Source organism: Desmodus rotundus, chromosome 3 (genome assembly GCF_022682495.2).
Source record: "Desmodus rotundus isolate HL8 chromosome 3, HLdesRot8A.1, whole genome shotgun sequence".
In the NCBI taxonomy this organism is placed as follows: domain Eukaryota; kingdom Metazoa; phylum Chordata; class Mammalia; order Chiroptera; family Phyllostomidae; genus Desmodus; species Desmodus rotundus.
The window spans coordinates 140,973,137-140,987,904 of record NC_071389.1 but is presented as its reverse complement, the minus strand read 5'-3'; the positions used below and the strand labels follow the sequence as shown (position 1 = coordinate 140,987,904).

General features: G+C 41.5%; 1 protein-coding gene across 3 annotated transcripts in view; it reads left to right on the top strand.

Moving 5' to 3' along the window:
• IRAK3 (interleukin 1 receptor associated kinase 3) overlaps nucleotides 1-11,004 on the top strand; it is a 99,639-nt gene extending 88,635 nt beyond the window's left edge. For 2 of the 3 annotated variants that reach the window (XM_053921200.2, XM_071221007.1), the window contains exons 11-14: nucleotides 1,424-1,622; nucleotides 1,893-1,955; nucleotides 2,034-2,198; nucleotides 4,224-11,004. In XM_053921200.2, coding sequence (XP_053777175.1) covers nucleotides 1,424-1,622; nucleotides 1,893-1,955; nucleotides 2,034-2,198; nucleotides 4,224-4,742 — 946 coding nt within the window. In that variant the 3' untranslated portion in view covers nucleotides 4,743-11,004. The remainder of the gene's footprint in view (nucleotides 1-1,423; nucleotides 1,623-1,892; nucleotides 1,956-2,033; nucleotides 2,199-4,223) is intronic. The other variant, XM_053921201.2, reaches the window with a different exon arrangement.
• The last annotated feature ends 3,764 nt before the right edge of the window (nucleotides 11,005-14,768 follow it).

The window sequence follows — 14,768 nt, the reverse complement described above, 5'->3', positions numbered from 1 at the left end:
TAATAATGCCTGCAGTTCAGGCCTGTGGAGCTGGGGTGTGCCTGTCAGTGTACTAATACAGGGACAGAAGGGACTTCTGGAACTTTCATAAGGTCCAGTACTTGTTCAGGATTAAGAACTTCTTATTTTTACCCTGCAGCTATTACCACTTTTAATAAGAGTGTGCAGTACTCCAGATGTACCATATGGCATTTTGGATGGGCAGGTCTTTTATTAGTAGCTTTGTCCACAGGGGACAAAAAACAAGTTCCAAACAGCCGTAAACAAAGTTGAAAAGTAGGTAACTTTCTTTTAGCCCACCCACCTCTTTTTATCCATATCCATCTTCTCTCTCGTGAGCAATTGCTAATCTTCATCTTAGCTGCCATTACTGAGCACTACCTATTGGCAAACAGTAGGCTATTTATGTGCCCCATATGCCTTCCTTGAGTTCTGTCGTTTTCCTCATTTCACTTCTGAGGAAAGATGATACTGAGGTTTAGTGGGTGAAGTAACCCACTGGCGGTCCCAGAGCCAGGTGTGGGCCAAGTGAAACGCGCCTCGCCCTTGGCTTATCGTTCCCACCCCTGCTGTGGCAGCCCTTCACCAGTCAAATAAGCTCATGCTTACTCTCAGCCAAGATGTTAAGTGATTATTAGGGTTTTTATGCAACTGATGAACAGCTAAAAATGACTCCAGGCACTTTGCCTTTGCCTCTATAGATTGTTATATTTTATAAAAGGACTCAAAGACAAGGCCCTGGCCAGGTAGTTCATTTGGTTAGAATGTTGTCCTGACACGCCAAGGTTGTGGGTTCAATCCCCGGTCAGGGCACATGCAAGAAGCAACCAATGAATGCATAAATAAGTAGAACAGCGAATCAGTGTTTCTCTTTCTCTCTTCTTTCCTCTTTCTCTAAAATTATTTTTTTTTCAAGACAACACAAAAAAGCCATGGATAATGGGACAATGGATTAGGGTTTTCCCTAAGGCAGGAGCTGCTAGAGATTCCTCACACCATTGTGCGAGTGGCTCCAGGCAGAGCATTCCACAGCAGAGCTCCACGCACATCACAGACTATTGTTATCTGGTTAAACCCAGATGATATGCTCATCACATGGAAGCAGAGCACAAGGAAAGCTGCTGTGGTTCACTTCAGTGTCACCTGCTGACAGAGCATCAGCTTTATCCGCCAGCTCCATAATGTAGCTGTAAATTCATAATGACCACTGTTCCTAGGTGAGGATTTTGTTTTAGGTTTTAATAAGACTTGGAGTTATACTTTAATAAAATTGAGCACATGTCCTCTATTTATGGAAAATTATGGATGGTTTTAATTTATCCGTGTTTGTAATTAACCCGATAAAGGTGAGCTTGCCATGTTATTTTTCACCAAAATGTCTTATTAATGTCTTTTTCTTGTTTGTCCTTGCTCATTATTTTAGCACCAACATACTTTTGGATGATCAGTTTCAACCCAGACTGACGGGCTTTGCCACAGCACACTTCCGACCGCACCTGGAGCACCAGAGCTCTGCCACAAGCATGAGCAGCAGCGGCGGCAAACACCTGTGGTACATGCCGGAGGAGCGCATCAGACAGGGCAAACTCTCCACTAAAACGGATGTCTACAGCTTTGGAATCGTAAGCGCCGGGAAGGCTCTAAATTGAGTTGTACTCTTGAAATCCCTGTGGTTTTATTAACCAGTTGCCACCCTGATAAATTCAAGTTTTAAAAAAGGCATTCACTTTGAGATTTATGATTTCCTGTTACTTGTCTTATACATTAATTTTGTATGATCAATCAGCAACAAAATATAAATTTATTAATTGGAATGAACTATACTCATTGCTAAGGTGAATAGTCACAACTCATTGTGTATATGTATTTAACTTTCTGTATATTCTTTGTAGGTAATAATGGAAGTTCTGACAGGTTGCAAAGTGGTGTTAGATGAACCAAAGCATATTCAGCTGGTGAGAACTGTCGTCCTCTCTGCACCTTGGTCATTTTCTGATAGGGTTCTCAAGGAGGTTGTCTTCTTCTCTTCCTAGAGGGACCTCCTTATGGAACTGATGGAAAAGAGAGGACTCGATTCATGCCTCTCGCTTCTAGATAAGAAAGTGCTTCCCTGTCCTCGGAATTTTTCTGCCAAGCTCTTCTCTCTGGCAAGCCAGTGCGCTGCAACGCGGGCAAAACTGAGACCATCAATGGATGAGGTACATATACACACGGTTTTATTACAAACTAAGCCTGTAGAATAATGGAAAATCTAAATGGGAGAAATTGTGTGTCTGAGTGAACTCTTCAGTAATGAGACAAATCTAGCCGTGAAAGAGAATTCTAATTCAGTACATAGCTTTTCCAGGTCAAAAGGTCACATCACTTGGTACTCTGGTAGAGGTCGTTATTGGGTAGAACCAGGGACCTGCAAAAATTTTAATGAAGAGACATAGTGAGTACTTTAGAGGGAATATTTCATTTAAACTTTCTTAAGAGAACTGCCCATTAAAAATTCAGTATTTTTCTTATTGTTTTTTATTTATTTATCTGCCCAATTGATTCAATCATCCATTCATTTAGTATTTGTTTACAAAAACAAATATTTATTTAGTGCCTGATTTGCATGTGCCACACTTCGTGCTGGATGCTGGGGACCCAATAGTGATCAAGCTGTGGTTGCTGCCCTCAAGTCCACGGTCCCTCAGTGAACATGCACTTTCAGTACAGAAGATCAGCGTAACAGTGGGTAGGAGCACAATTAGAATACAGTCTAGCAGAGGGAAGTCAAGGAAGCTTCTTCATGGAGCTGACAGCTGAGCTATGGCCTGAAAAGCAGAGTGGGTTTAGGTAGCCTTCCAATGGAAGGACTTCCCTGGCAGAGAACATACACCTGCAAAGGCTCAAAGCGGGTGGATTTCATGTTGCTGAGACCACAAGGAGTTCTGGGTAGTTCATGGAAATGGGATGGGGGTGAAGGAAAAGCTGCAGTGGTTATTATAGAAGGTTCCAGGTGGTTGAGGGACATGAATTCCATTGTAGAAGTTTGAGTTGTATCCTGAGTCTATTGCAGAGTAATGGAAGGGTTTTAATCAAGGAGTTGACACCATCAGAATATAAAAAGCACTGGGCTGGGAGTCAGGCGAGCCGTATTCTAAGCCTGCCACCACCAGGAAGGGCTGCGGGACCTTGGGCCCAGGAAGGAGCTATGAGGTCTGTAGTAGAAAGAACATGGAATTGGGAGCCGGAGGTCTGGGGTGAAGTAGCAGCAGGTCTGCTCCTTACTGACTAGTGATATTGATTGATTCCCTTTTTTGAGACTCAGCGTCATTATTATAAAGTGCAAATAATAGTGTTGTTTGTGCAGATTAAGTGGAGTGATGTGTGTAAAGCACTTTGTAAATTGTAAAGCTCTCTATCTGTATTCTTTTTCTTTTTAAATCTTTTTTATTTTAATTAAAAAAAAATTTTATTGTTGTTCAATTACACTTGTCTGCATTTTCTCCCCACCCCTCCACCCCACCCCAGCCAAACCCACCTCCCTCCCCCACCTCCACCCTCCCCCTTGGTTTTGTCCATGCGTCCTTTATAGTAGTTCCTGAAAACCCCTCTCCCCACTATCCCCTCCCCACTCCCCATATAAGGAATTCACACAGCTCTATCTGTAGTCTTTTAAATTACATATGTGTGAGAAGGTATGTTGTATATTATTTTATACCAGGTCAATGGTTCTGAATTTGGGCTGCACATCCAAATAAACTGCGAAGCATTAAAAATACAGATTCCTGGCCTCCCATCTCCATATTTTTTGAATGGCAGCCTTTAGGGCAGGGATAAGGGATCTGTATTTTAAGAATGCTCCTCTATGCAAATCTGGCACTTGAGAACTATAGATTGGGTTCACTGTACCACAGACCCTTCCAATTCTCCACATATTAAGGTTGCAGTGAAAAATGATAAGAAACTCACCCAAGATCACAAAGTAATGGTAGCAAATCTAGGCCTTAGGCCAAGTCTCGATATTCAATTCAATGCCGGGTTTTTTCTTTATGCTTTACTTCAAGTCACTTAATTTACTCATTAAAATGAAGGATTTAGCTAATCTCTAATACCTTCTCATTCAAAATTCTATAGAAGAACTGATTTCTTGAAAAGAAGAGCATGTTCCTTAATAGGTAGACAGAAAAGAAGGTAAAATGAAAGGTTATTCAACTTAACTGGATGTTTGCTTCTTGGTTAATTAGGTTCTAACTACTCTTGAAAGTACTCAAGCCTGCTTATATTTTGCTGAAGATCCTCCCACATCACTCAAGTCCTTCAGGTGTCCTTCACCTCTGTTCTTGGACAACGTACCAAGTATCCCAGTGGAAGATGATGAAAGACAGAGTAATCATTCACTGCTTCATGACAAACATTTGAGAGAAAAGAGAATGACTCAGAAAATTCCCTTTGAATGCAGCCAGTCCGAGGTTACATTTCTGGGCTTTGAGAGAAAGGTGGGGAGTAGGAGAAATGAGGACACTTGTAATATGCCCAGTTCTTCTTGTGAAGAATTTTGGCTTCCAAAGCATGCAGCTCCACCCCAGGACTCAAAGACCTCTAGTATGAATGCGGAACCTTCTGCAGAAGCTCCAGACCATTCTTACAGGAGCAGGCCTGTGGAGGAGATTAGCTGTTCCTCTGGATTCTGCTGGGACGAATGTGAACAGCTCCAGAAGGAATCCACTTTACCAGAAGATAAAGAAGAAGGCAAGTATTATTGAGGTGTGTGAGTACAGGTGCCATCCTGGAAGACATTGCCTTCCTAAGTCATGCCAAGAGGATGACCAATGGTGACCTTGGTAACAATATAGACCAACAGTCTGGACAGCCCCATTATTTACTTCCCAACTCGCAAAACAGAGTGGCTTAAAAGTGTATTTTATCGGGTAATTGCCTCATGAGTAAACTTAGGCTAAATTCTAGATTATTTGAGGTCATGGGCTCCAACTTCAGACCAACAAAACAACCAAAAACTACCAAAAAGAGACTGGATTCCAATGTCGTCTTCAGTATGAGTCCTCAGGGCTTTCAGTCTTCGAGGTATGTTCAGTTCAGTTGGACTCCATTGTTTAGTTTGGCTTGTGTACAAAGGTTGTAGGAAGTGCCTAATTTGTAAATATTAGTAGATGCCCTTTAAAGAGTTGCCCTTTTGTTTACTTTTATTGACCCCTTATTCTTTTTTTCTGTTCATCCCTACCAAGCCTGCAGTCTGAAAATGAGCCAGGTTCACCCTCGGCTATGACATGTTCAATGCAGAGAGGGGGTTCTTGCCCAAGATCTGTATTCTGTATTTAAATTCTTCAGGTAGTTTATCACATATGATATAGTTATTTACTGTTATTACAAGTTCTTTTTTAAAAAATACATACTTAGGGACCTATTATATCCTGAGTAGAATGTGTGAAATTCTAATCAAGTCATCTTTGTTTCTGAGAAAGTGGCTGGTCACAAGAGCCGAGCAGATTCCTGTTATATTCTGTAGCTTCCAATTCAGTGCCTTTACTCCTGCAGTTTCCTGGGTTTCTCCCTTTTGAAATCTCACCCAGTCCTTCAGGGCCCAGCAGAACCACCATCCTTCTGGCGGCCTCCCTAATCTCTCTAGCCAGAAGTGCTTTGTCAGCATTTTCAAAGCAATTATTGGTATTCCTATTTTATACCAGTCACTTCCTGAATTATATCAAAGTTGCTTGTGCCACCTTCTCTCTCTGACTAGACCTGTAAACTCCCTGTATTCATTTTCTATTGTTGCCAAAACAAACCATCACAAACTTAGTGGGTTAAAACAACATTAATTATTTTGTGGTTCTGGATGTCAGAAGTCCTTGGCATTCCTTCTGCAGGCTTTAGGAGGAGATTCATTTTCTTACCTCTTCAAGGTTCTAGAAGCCACCTGCCTTCCTTGGCTTGTGGCTTCTTCCTCCATCCTCAAAGCCAGCAATGTAGCATCTTTGAATCCAGATCCCCCTCTTTCTCTCTGACTTTTTCTTTATCATCTCTTTCCCATACCTTGGCCCTCCTGCCTCTCTCTTACAACAATCCCTATGATTGCATTGGGCCCACTCAGGTGGCCCAAGAAAATCTCTGCATCCCTAGATCTTTAATTTAATCACATCTGCAAATGTCCCTTTACTCTTGTAAAGTAATATAGTCACAGTGTTCTGGGAATAGGACATGGACATCTTTGGGGGGCCATAACTCTATCACATTTCCTGAGTGTGTAGGGGCCACCTCTTCAAGGCCTAGCATGTTATCCTATACACAGCAATTGTTTCCTTATAAGTTGAAGTAAAGTATCTCCATGAACTCACGCAATCAAAAATTCAGCTAGCGTAACATTGCTGAGTAAATTAACACAGTGAGGATAATGATTGTCTGTGTGATGGTGGGTTCAAATACTCCAGGAAAACCAGTTCCAGAGGATTTACAGAATCTCCCTCTTCAGGGCATTCACAATAAAAGGATAGACCTCTAGCTTTCTGTGCATCAGAGGAATATGCACATGCCCTGTGTGTGTGTGTGTGAGTGTGTGTGTGTGGTTGGGTTCATCACAGTCTGATTGGAGGCTGCATTCAAGAACAACTGATCAAGGAAAGAAGCCATCAAGAACTAGGGTCAGGTTAGCAACCAAGGTCAGACACATGGAACTATATACAATTCTGAGGAAAAAATGACGAAATGGCAGAAAATGAGGTTCAAAACACAGTAAGCCTTGGCCTGATTGACAGGCCCCAGAAAGGCCCCAGGTAGGCAGTTAGGAGAGGCCGCACCCACAGGCGGGTCTGCAGGGGGCCTGGCTGTGGAGTGCTGTCTTCCCACCGGAGCAGGATGCCTGTCTTCACGGTGCTCCCAAGTGGCCCCTGCGCTAAGACTAGCAGGGGAAGAGGCTTGGACTTGACTTCATAGGATTTTAATTCTTGTGACCTGTCCTAGTTGGCAACTCTTGATTATTCCTGTTAATGAAAGGAAATAGCAAAAGCCTTTGGCATTTGGCTTTATACATTACAAACCATTCTGAGGCTGATTTAGCTTGTTTTATAAATGTCTGAAAGTACCTTCAGTGAAAGGTCACCACGGAAGCTCTGATTAACACCAGGCCTGCACCATCACTCGATACATGTGTGATCTGTTGATTTGAATTCACGTATTTGACTTAAAGCATTGTTCTTAAACTTTAATGTGCATCAGAATGAAGTGGAAGGCTTGCTAAAAGCACATATTGCTGAGCCCACCCAGCTTGTGATGCAGTAGTTCTGGGGTTAGAAATTGGGCTTTGTAACGAGTTCTCAGGCCATGCTGCCCTAAAGTGTTCTCAGCCTGCTCTAGGGCAGTAGGTACTACCTTTCCAAAGAGGCTGCGTGGTTTTTAAAACTAGTGTCAATTTCTTTATATTCCAGCAATGTGGTTAATTAATCTCTGAGCTTTTTGATTAGATCACCTTGCTGGGGGGTGTGGGGGTGAGTATTTTGGACATCTGAAGGACCAAATCAGATTAGCTGGCAATACGCTGATTAATGATATAGTAAGCAGATGCCACCATGGCTGGAAATTACAAATTTTCTACTGAGTGAAATTACCAATTTTCTGCTGAGTGATCCAGTCCTCCTGACTAGATTTGCCTTCTAGTGGGTGCATTAAAAAATGTTGATTAAGTAATTAAGTCTGGCATTCTGTGATGGGCAGTAAGGGATACCTCACAGCTTCATGATGGGCAGAATAAGAAACCAAGAATGAGCCTCCAAGTAAGTGTTCCCTCTGATCAGCAAACATGAATTAGTCAAGAATTCCGCTCCTCTTCATCCTTATAACACACTGAGAGCAATCCTCCAGGCAGGCTCTGTTTATTTGTTAGAGTTTTCGTCACATTATATGATGCCCCAAAATATTTCATTGTTTTTGAAAATAGGTTTGAGATTTCTGACATAATCAATTTTATTGACTCCTTGAGAATTGTTATAATGATCTGTGACTCACTGCATAAGAGTAGTTTTATACAACGGCACATCAGCCTGTGTAAAACAACTTTTGTGACCTGACTATGGTGAGTACAGGAAGTGAGGGTTATCCTGGGTAGTATTTACTAAGCATCTGCCAGAACCAAGGCACTGTATCGACTACTGGGACACCAAGTAAGGAAGAAAAGACATGGACTCCAGTAAACAGCTGGGTGACATCTATTATTTGAACCATCAACCAATGGGACTAAAAGCAAAGGTGAAAAGGAGGGGACAGAGATTACTATGCTCTTTTGAGAGGCTAAAGAAGGCTTCTTAGAGAAGCTTCCTGGAAGACAGACAGGAATAAGAGGAATAGAATAGAGTGCCCAAGAAGCATTCCAAGAAGGCTCTCCAGAGAATTGGGGGCCCACAGCTCTACCAGAGCTGTGCATACTACCACCTCTGGGGTTGGAAGAATGGGGTGAGGGCAAAGGGAACTGGGTCCAGAGCTTTGCATGTCTTTTCCTATTTCATCATCACAACTACCCAGAAGGTATGAATCCCATTTTATAGATGAGGAAAATGACTCAGGGAGGTTAAGGAACTTACCTGAGGTCCTCCCAATCTGGAAGAGCCAGGAATTGAACCCACATCTGCCTGACTTCAAAGCCCAATGTTCTTTTCCTATGAAAAGGCATGAATGTGAAGTCATTTGCCGATCCCACAAATTTTCAGTAAGCGCACAAGCCTTGCCGCATCTTCTGCCGTTGTCACTGTCCTGCTTGTCTGCCGCAGTTCCCTGCCAATGCAGTCGTTTGATGTAAATAATATGAATTAATCCATCCATTCACTCACTGAATAAATATTTACCAACAGCCTCCTTTTCATCAGGCACTGTTCTAGGAGCTGGGGAAATGATGAAGATCAAACCCCACAAAACACCCTGCCTTCATGGATTGTACACTTGACTGACTGACTGACTGAATGAATGAGTGAATGAGTGGGTGAACAGGAAACACTGGGAGAGTTGTAACCACAGTTCTAACATTAACTGGCAGCTCTCCACTCCACAAGCCGCTGTCTGAGAGTGGTGTCTGGATGTAGATCCTGGCTCCTCCGCCAGCTCTTGTGTAGGGATTCCGAGGGGTTTTCTCCTTGTCCTGTTGGATAGCTGATCTCCGTGGCAGCCCATCACTTTGCTATTACTGTGCATGAAGCAGTCTGTGACACGTTTTGTGGCAAATATGACAGATCCTATTCTCCCATTGACCAATAGTTTTTTTCAGAGCAGTTATTTGCTAGGGTGGCGTCTGCAGCAGGCTGCTTCTCAGTCATCTGAAACACCTGCGCATACCTCATCTCACTCTCCGTGATGGAACTGTGGTTGGCTTCTTTCCTCTCCTCCACAACATCGAAGCTTCCCTGGGGACACAGGTTATAGCCTGCTCATTTTTGAGTCCCTAACAGCTAGTACAGTGGTTGGCGCATAATATGACCCAACAATATTTATAAAATGAATGAATCAAATAGTCCTTTGAAGTATCTTCAAAATCATTGGTATCTAGTGTATTGATACTAACATCTAATTGTACCCAAAGTTTGTCTTCCCGATACCCATACTATCATCAATCATTTGCTTGTAGAGTTCCATCTCAGCATTCTTGGATAAAAGTTATGAGTTCCAAACATTAACATATGAGATGTATTTTAAAAGAGGAATGAGGCATTGTGTACATTGCTTGTCAGTGTGCTTCACGGTAAGAAGTATTCCCACATCATGACTAAGCAATGATAGACCAACATTTTGACAGATAATAAACCAATTTTGTTGTATTTTGTTTCCATCTGTCTGTCCCAAATTATAGATATTTGATGGTTTATTGGATTTGACATGCAAGTACTTTCTTGGGAGGCATTTTCATTTCAAAAGATCAACATTACCTACCAAACCTTCACACAAGAGCCTTCTAATTGATGTCATCTGCCTCATTGCAAACTTCGTGGTCCTCTATATAAACAGCAATATTTCTATAAATATTTTCATAGTTTTTCATTTGCTTCTTAATTTTAAAATTTTCTTACAGATCAACATTGGTTGGAATGGGGGTAAGAGGGTAGAAATAGCTTACTTGCAATAGGGTGCAGGAGCACGTGCATATTTAAGCCTTCAGTACCTATTGAGCTGGTTGCTATCACTGTACATCAAGGGAAATGATCTCAAAGAAGTTGACTCTTACCCTGAGTCACACTGATGCTGGAATGGGTACCAAACTGAACACTTTTTACTCAATTGCAGGAAATACCTGCTCTGAAAAGGGGTGACTAAAAAATTTAAAGTATCTTCTATTTGAAAATTAAAAAAACAGCTGATAATATGTGTGTTCATTATTTTACTAGTGTTAATTTTACCCTCCCAGATTGGCAGATATTGAAGCAGTTGACAAGAATATGGGCAAATAGACATTCTTGTTCACTGTTGGCTGGTGTAAAAATTTGTACTTTTCTAAGAGAGCAGTATATATCAAATTTGGCAATACGTATCAAAAATTTAAATGGCACACTTTTACCCAACAATTTGTTTAAGTATGTATCCTAATAAATAAAAATTACATACCTGTGTAAACAAGATGGCAAAGATGTACTTTGTGATGTTTAGGACATTCAAATGTTGGAAACAGCCCAAATGTCTTTCAACAGAAGATAGGTTACATAAATTATAGTACATACGTAACGTTGACTTGTATGCAGCTGTCATGAAAGGTTATTTAGATCTTTATTGCTATGGAAATTTGTCCCTGAAATATTATTTAGTGAAAAATCAGATTCCAGAATAGCATGTTTAATATGGGCTCATTTATAACACTGGATACTTTATAATAATATGAGTTTCATAGAGAGATCTTTGCCAAAAGGTTAATGATTTTTTTTTTCTGGGCTGTAGTATTTGGGTGATCTTTACTTTCTTTAGAATTTTATGTATTTGAAATTTTTATAATGAGCATGTATCATTTTTTATTATCTGAAAATAATAAAGATATTCTTATTTTGGAAAAAATGTTTTCTACATTTCTGTATTTGCCTGCCTCTCTGCTTAGTTGTGACTTTGGTAAGAACTGGCAACTAGTAGCAATGCTTCTATTCCACTGGCCGTTCGTTCTGTCTGTGTTCAAAGCCAGGGGACTGAAGCTCCCAGACATCTGTCTGGTGTCCCCTGAGTAACAAGTTTTGAGAGAGCTTATACAAAAGCGATCCAAAAGGCAAAACCAGAAAAATTGCAATACAAGAACGGACAGTGGATTACAATACACAACTGAGACTACTTTGTAATTAAGTATTAGTCAATTTTGGTAAAATCTTTTAGAATTGTCCTTAGTGGCTAAACTTACAAATCAGTATTTCAGCAAATAACCTACAGTTAAATGGAACCTTCCCTTTGGGGAGATAAAACTTTCATCGTAAAATATCCATTCCCCAGGCTTGTGGCCCACCATCCCTTGTTAGCCTGTGTAGAAACTAGAACTTGCTGAATTTAGTAGACTCTGGGCTGTAGTTAGCAGTTGAAAATAAAACTTGCGATAGTGCAGAGAAATTGTGACTAAATACAGTGTTTTTCTCCAGCAGGTAGAGATAGAGTCGACATAACAGTGCTAAGGGGATTCACAATGATGCATTAATTATACAAGGAAACAGCAAACCACACCCCAGGGCAAAATTCCAATTCTAATTAATTCTATCTGGAGGACCTGTTTTGTGGGCATAACTAAGTTATAGAGGGTGTAAGTATGATAAAAAACACTTCCCTAGCCAACCCGCTAAAAGATAAATTAGTGTTGGCTTTTTAACAGCATGATACAGACACAAATTCTGTTCTTTTGGTACCAAATTAATGTGTTGGTGCCGTTTGTGTTTCTGGAAGAGAAATGCCAGGTAATACCAATTGCAGCACCACTGCAAAGATTTCAGCAAATGAGACGTTGAGGAATCTAATAAATAAATAGAGTGTAAAATAAAGTTATTCTGACAGCACATTAGAGTGAGGTATAAATAGCTTCCTAATCTTCTTAATCTCATTATTCACTAAGGATAGTTTCCCGTCATTTGAAAGTGTATATGCTAATTATACTGCACTTACAGAACCATTAAACTTGGGCCTTATGATATTTCTTTTTCTTCTTTGTTTGCAACACAGGGTTTCTTGAAAAGAGCTGCGATGACTTCAGCCAAGGGCAAACACTGTTTTTATTTTATATGCCCAGAGAGGAATGTAAGAGTCCAGTATGCTTACAAGGCAAACATGCATGATTACACTAACTCACTGCCCACAGCTCTAAGGCTATTGCCTGAGACAGGAAGCCAAGCAATCCCTGACATTTTCATCAAGCATTCGACCGCAGTTAGAAGAGGGGGAAACAATTCATGGCATTACGAGTGCCCTGTCTTAGCCATTAACATGTATTTGTCTAATAAAAATACTACCTTATTTTAGAAGACAGTCTGACATGTCCCCGTCTTTCTCCCTCTCTCATGTCCTGGCATCATCGTTCCTTACTTCAAGTCATTCGAGTGAACCAGGCGGCACCATCGCATCCCAGTTAAAAGACCACATCAATTCCACAAGGTTTCACGTCACTACACTCTCACTTCACGTGAGACACTCTTTCCAAGTCCGTACTCTGGACCCTATCACCACCTGAAGTTGTTAACATCAGAAATCATGGCATGCTGCCCCTGACATCTTGTTATATGATTTCTTCATTTTGTTTCTGGCCTATCAGTGATCATCTTCTTCCTTCTCCATCCATATTTCTTTTGCACAGGCTGGGCCATGGGTTCTCTGCATCAGTGGTTGTCCTTATGGAGAAATAGAACCCCACTAGGTATTTCAAACAGATGGAATTTAATACTGGGAACTGATTACCAAAGGATTGGAAAGACTGGAAGAGAGGGGGGATAATGAAAATGTGTCCTGGCTGGTGTGGCTCAGTGGATTGAGTGCCAGCCTGTGAACCGAAAGATCACTGGTTTGATTCCCAGTCAGGGCACATGCCTGGGTTGCAGGCCAGGTCCTCAGTTGAGGGTGTGAGAGAGGCAGCCGATCAATGTATCTCTCACACATCGATGTTTCTCTCCCTCTCTTTATCCCTCCCTTCCCCTCTCTCTAAATATAAATAAATAAATAATCTTTTTAAAAAATGAAAATGTAAAGTTAGAGATTAATAAGTACAGGAAACCATTCTCACTCTTATGAATGAAGGAGCCAAAAGAGGAAAAGTGTAACTGGGAGCCCGTGACCACTGCCCTGCTGAGGCCGCTGAGAGCCTGGTGCTGAAGCTTCTGCCTGGAGCTGCCACGGAGGGCTGCAGCAGTGTGGACTGCGCCACCTCTGCGGCTGCGCCTGCCACTGCTGGGGCCCAGTAGGAAGCAGGGAAAGATAAAGCTTCTCCATTGCTTCCACTCTCCATGAAGAGGAGTTAGCTTCCAGGAGTGTCTGGGGAATGCAGTGTTCTCAGAACTACAGAGGAAAGCACAGGAGGGCCAGAAGGGAGATCGCTATGGGCCAACAGACAAAACCTACCCTTTGTCTATTCAGCATGTATTCTCACCCTTTAGTCTGCGTTGAAACTTCCAGGGACAACAACAATATCACGCAAATACCCTTTAAATAATTGAAGATGCTGTCACTCTCCCCAAAGAGAGGCACAAGTTCTCATCAATCATCATTTCCATCTCTAAGTGATCTTAATATTGCTTCTGTTTGAATTTTCTAAGAATAAAAGTAATCATCACTAGTATTTCTTACATGATATAGGAGAGAAGAGAGGTTAAAAATAAACCGTCAGTTAATACACACAGATACATACAAAAGAAAGGAACTATGCCCAGCTGCTATAGTCTTCGTTTCTATGATTTCTCACAAGGCTGCAATTTACACTCACACTGTGCTTCTTCCATTCTTTTTCCACGTTCCCTTTGCCCTCGGCCAGCATACCAGTCATACGGGATTCCTTCCCTGATGGTGTGCACCAATCTTCACTCCCAGAGAGTGCGAGTCCTCAGGGGTCCTGCCTTAGTTAGTGTGCTACGATTGGACAGGTGAAGCTGCAACAGCGCTGCTCAGAATTCCCGGGATTGCCACCTGAGACCCCCCTGCCCTCCCTGTGCTCCCCGATTTGATCTCTCCTTATAATTGCAATCAGCACCCAGAGCTGCGTAATGACCTGCTTCTTTCTTTCTGGTTCAGTGGCCTGAAGAGCCAAAAATGAGTCTTTCAACCTCCAGGTCAGTGAAACCATTGTTGTGTCTACGTGGGAACATTTCTCACTTGAGATCTAAGGCCTTTAAATTAGCAGAGCTCAAAACTGAAGGGATGGAAAGCCCCCAAAAAGTGTCCTAATCATTGAGTAATGGGAAAAATGTTAACTCATCAACAGCGCTCTTAAAATTTATCATACCAAGTCAAATGTAATACTTTAAATAGGGTAAGCAATAAGAATATTAGTTTATTCTGTTATTTAATTTGGGTGTGTTTCTGTTAACTTAGTCTAAGGTTGTGCCAAGTGCACAGACATGCATGCACTTGTGTGTGTGTACATAGGCATATGTGTGGTGAGTGTGTATGTCTTAAAGTCATCACTTCATACCAGCTCTTCCTGAGCTTATGGAGCAAGCCCTCGAGGCCCTTTTTACATAAACTGCTGAGAGCACATATCTCTTTCATCTTTTCCTGTGTCAGCCCTGTTTAATAATAACAAGACGAAAACAGCTGAGTGACTAATCCAGGTCTTAGGAATTGTTGGTAGTGGAAGAGGAAGA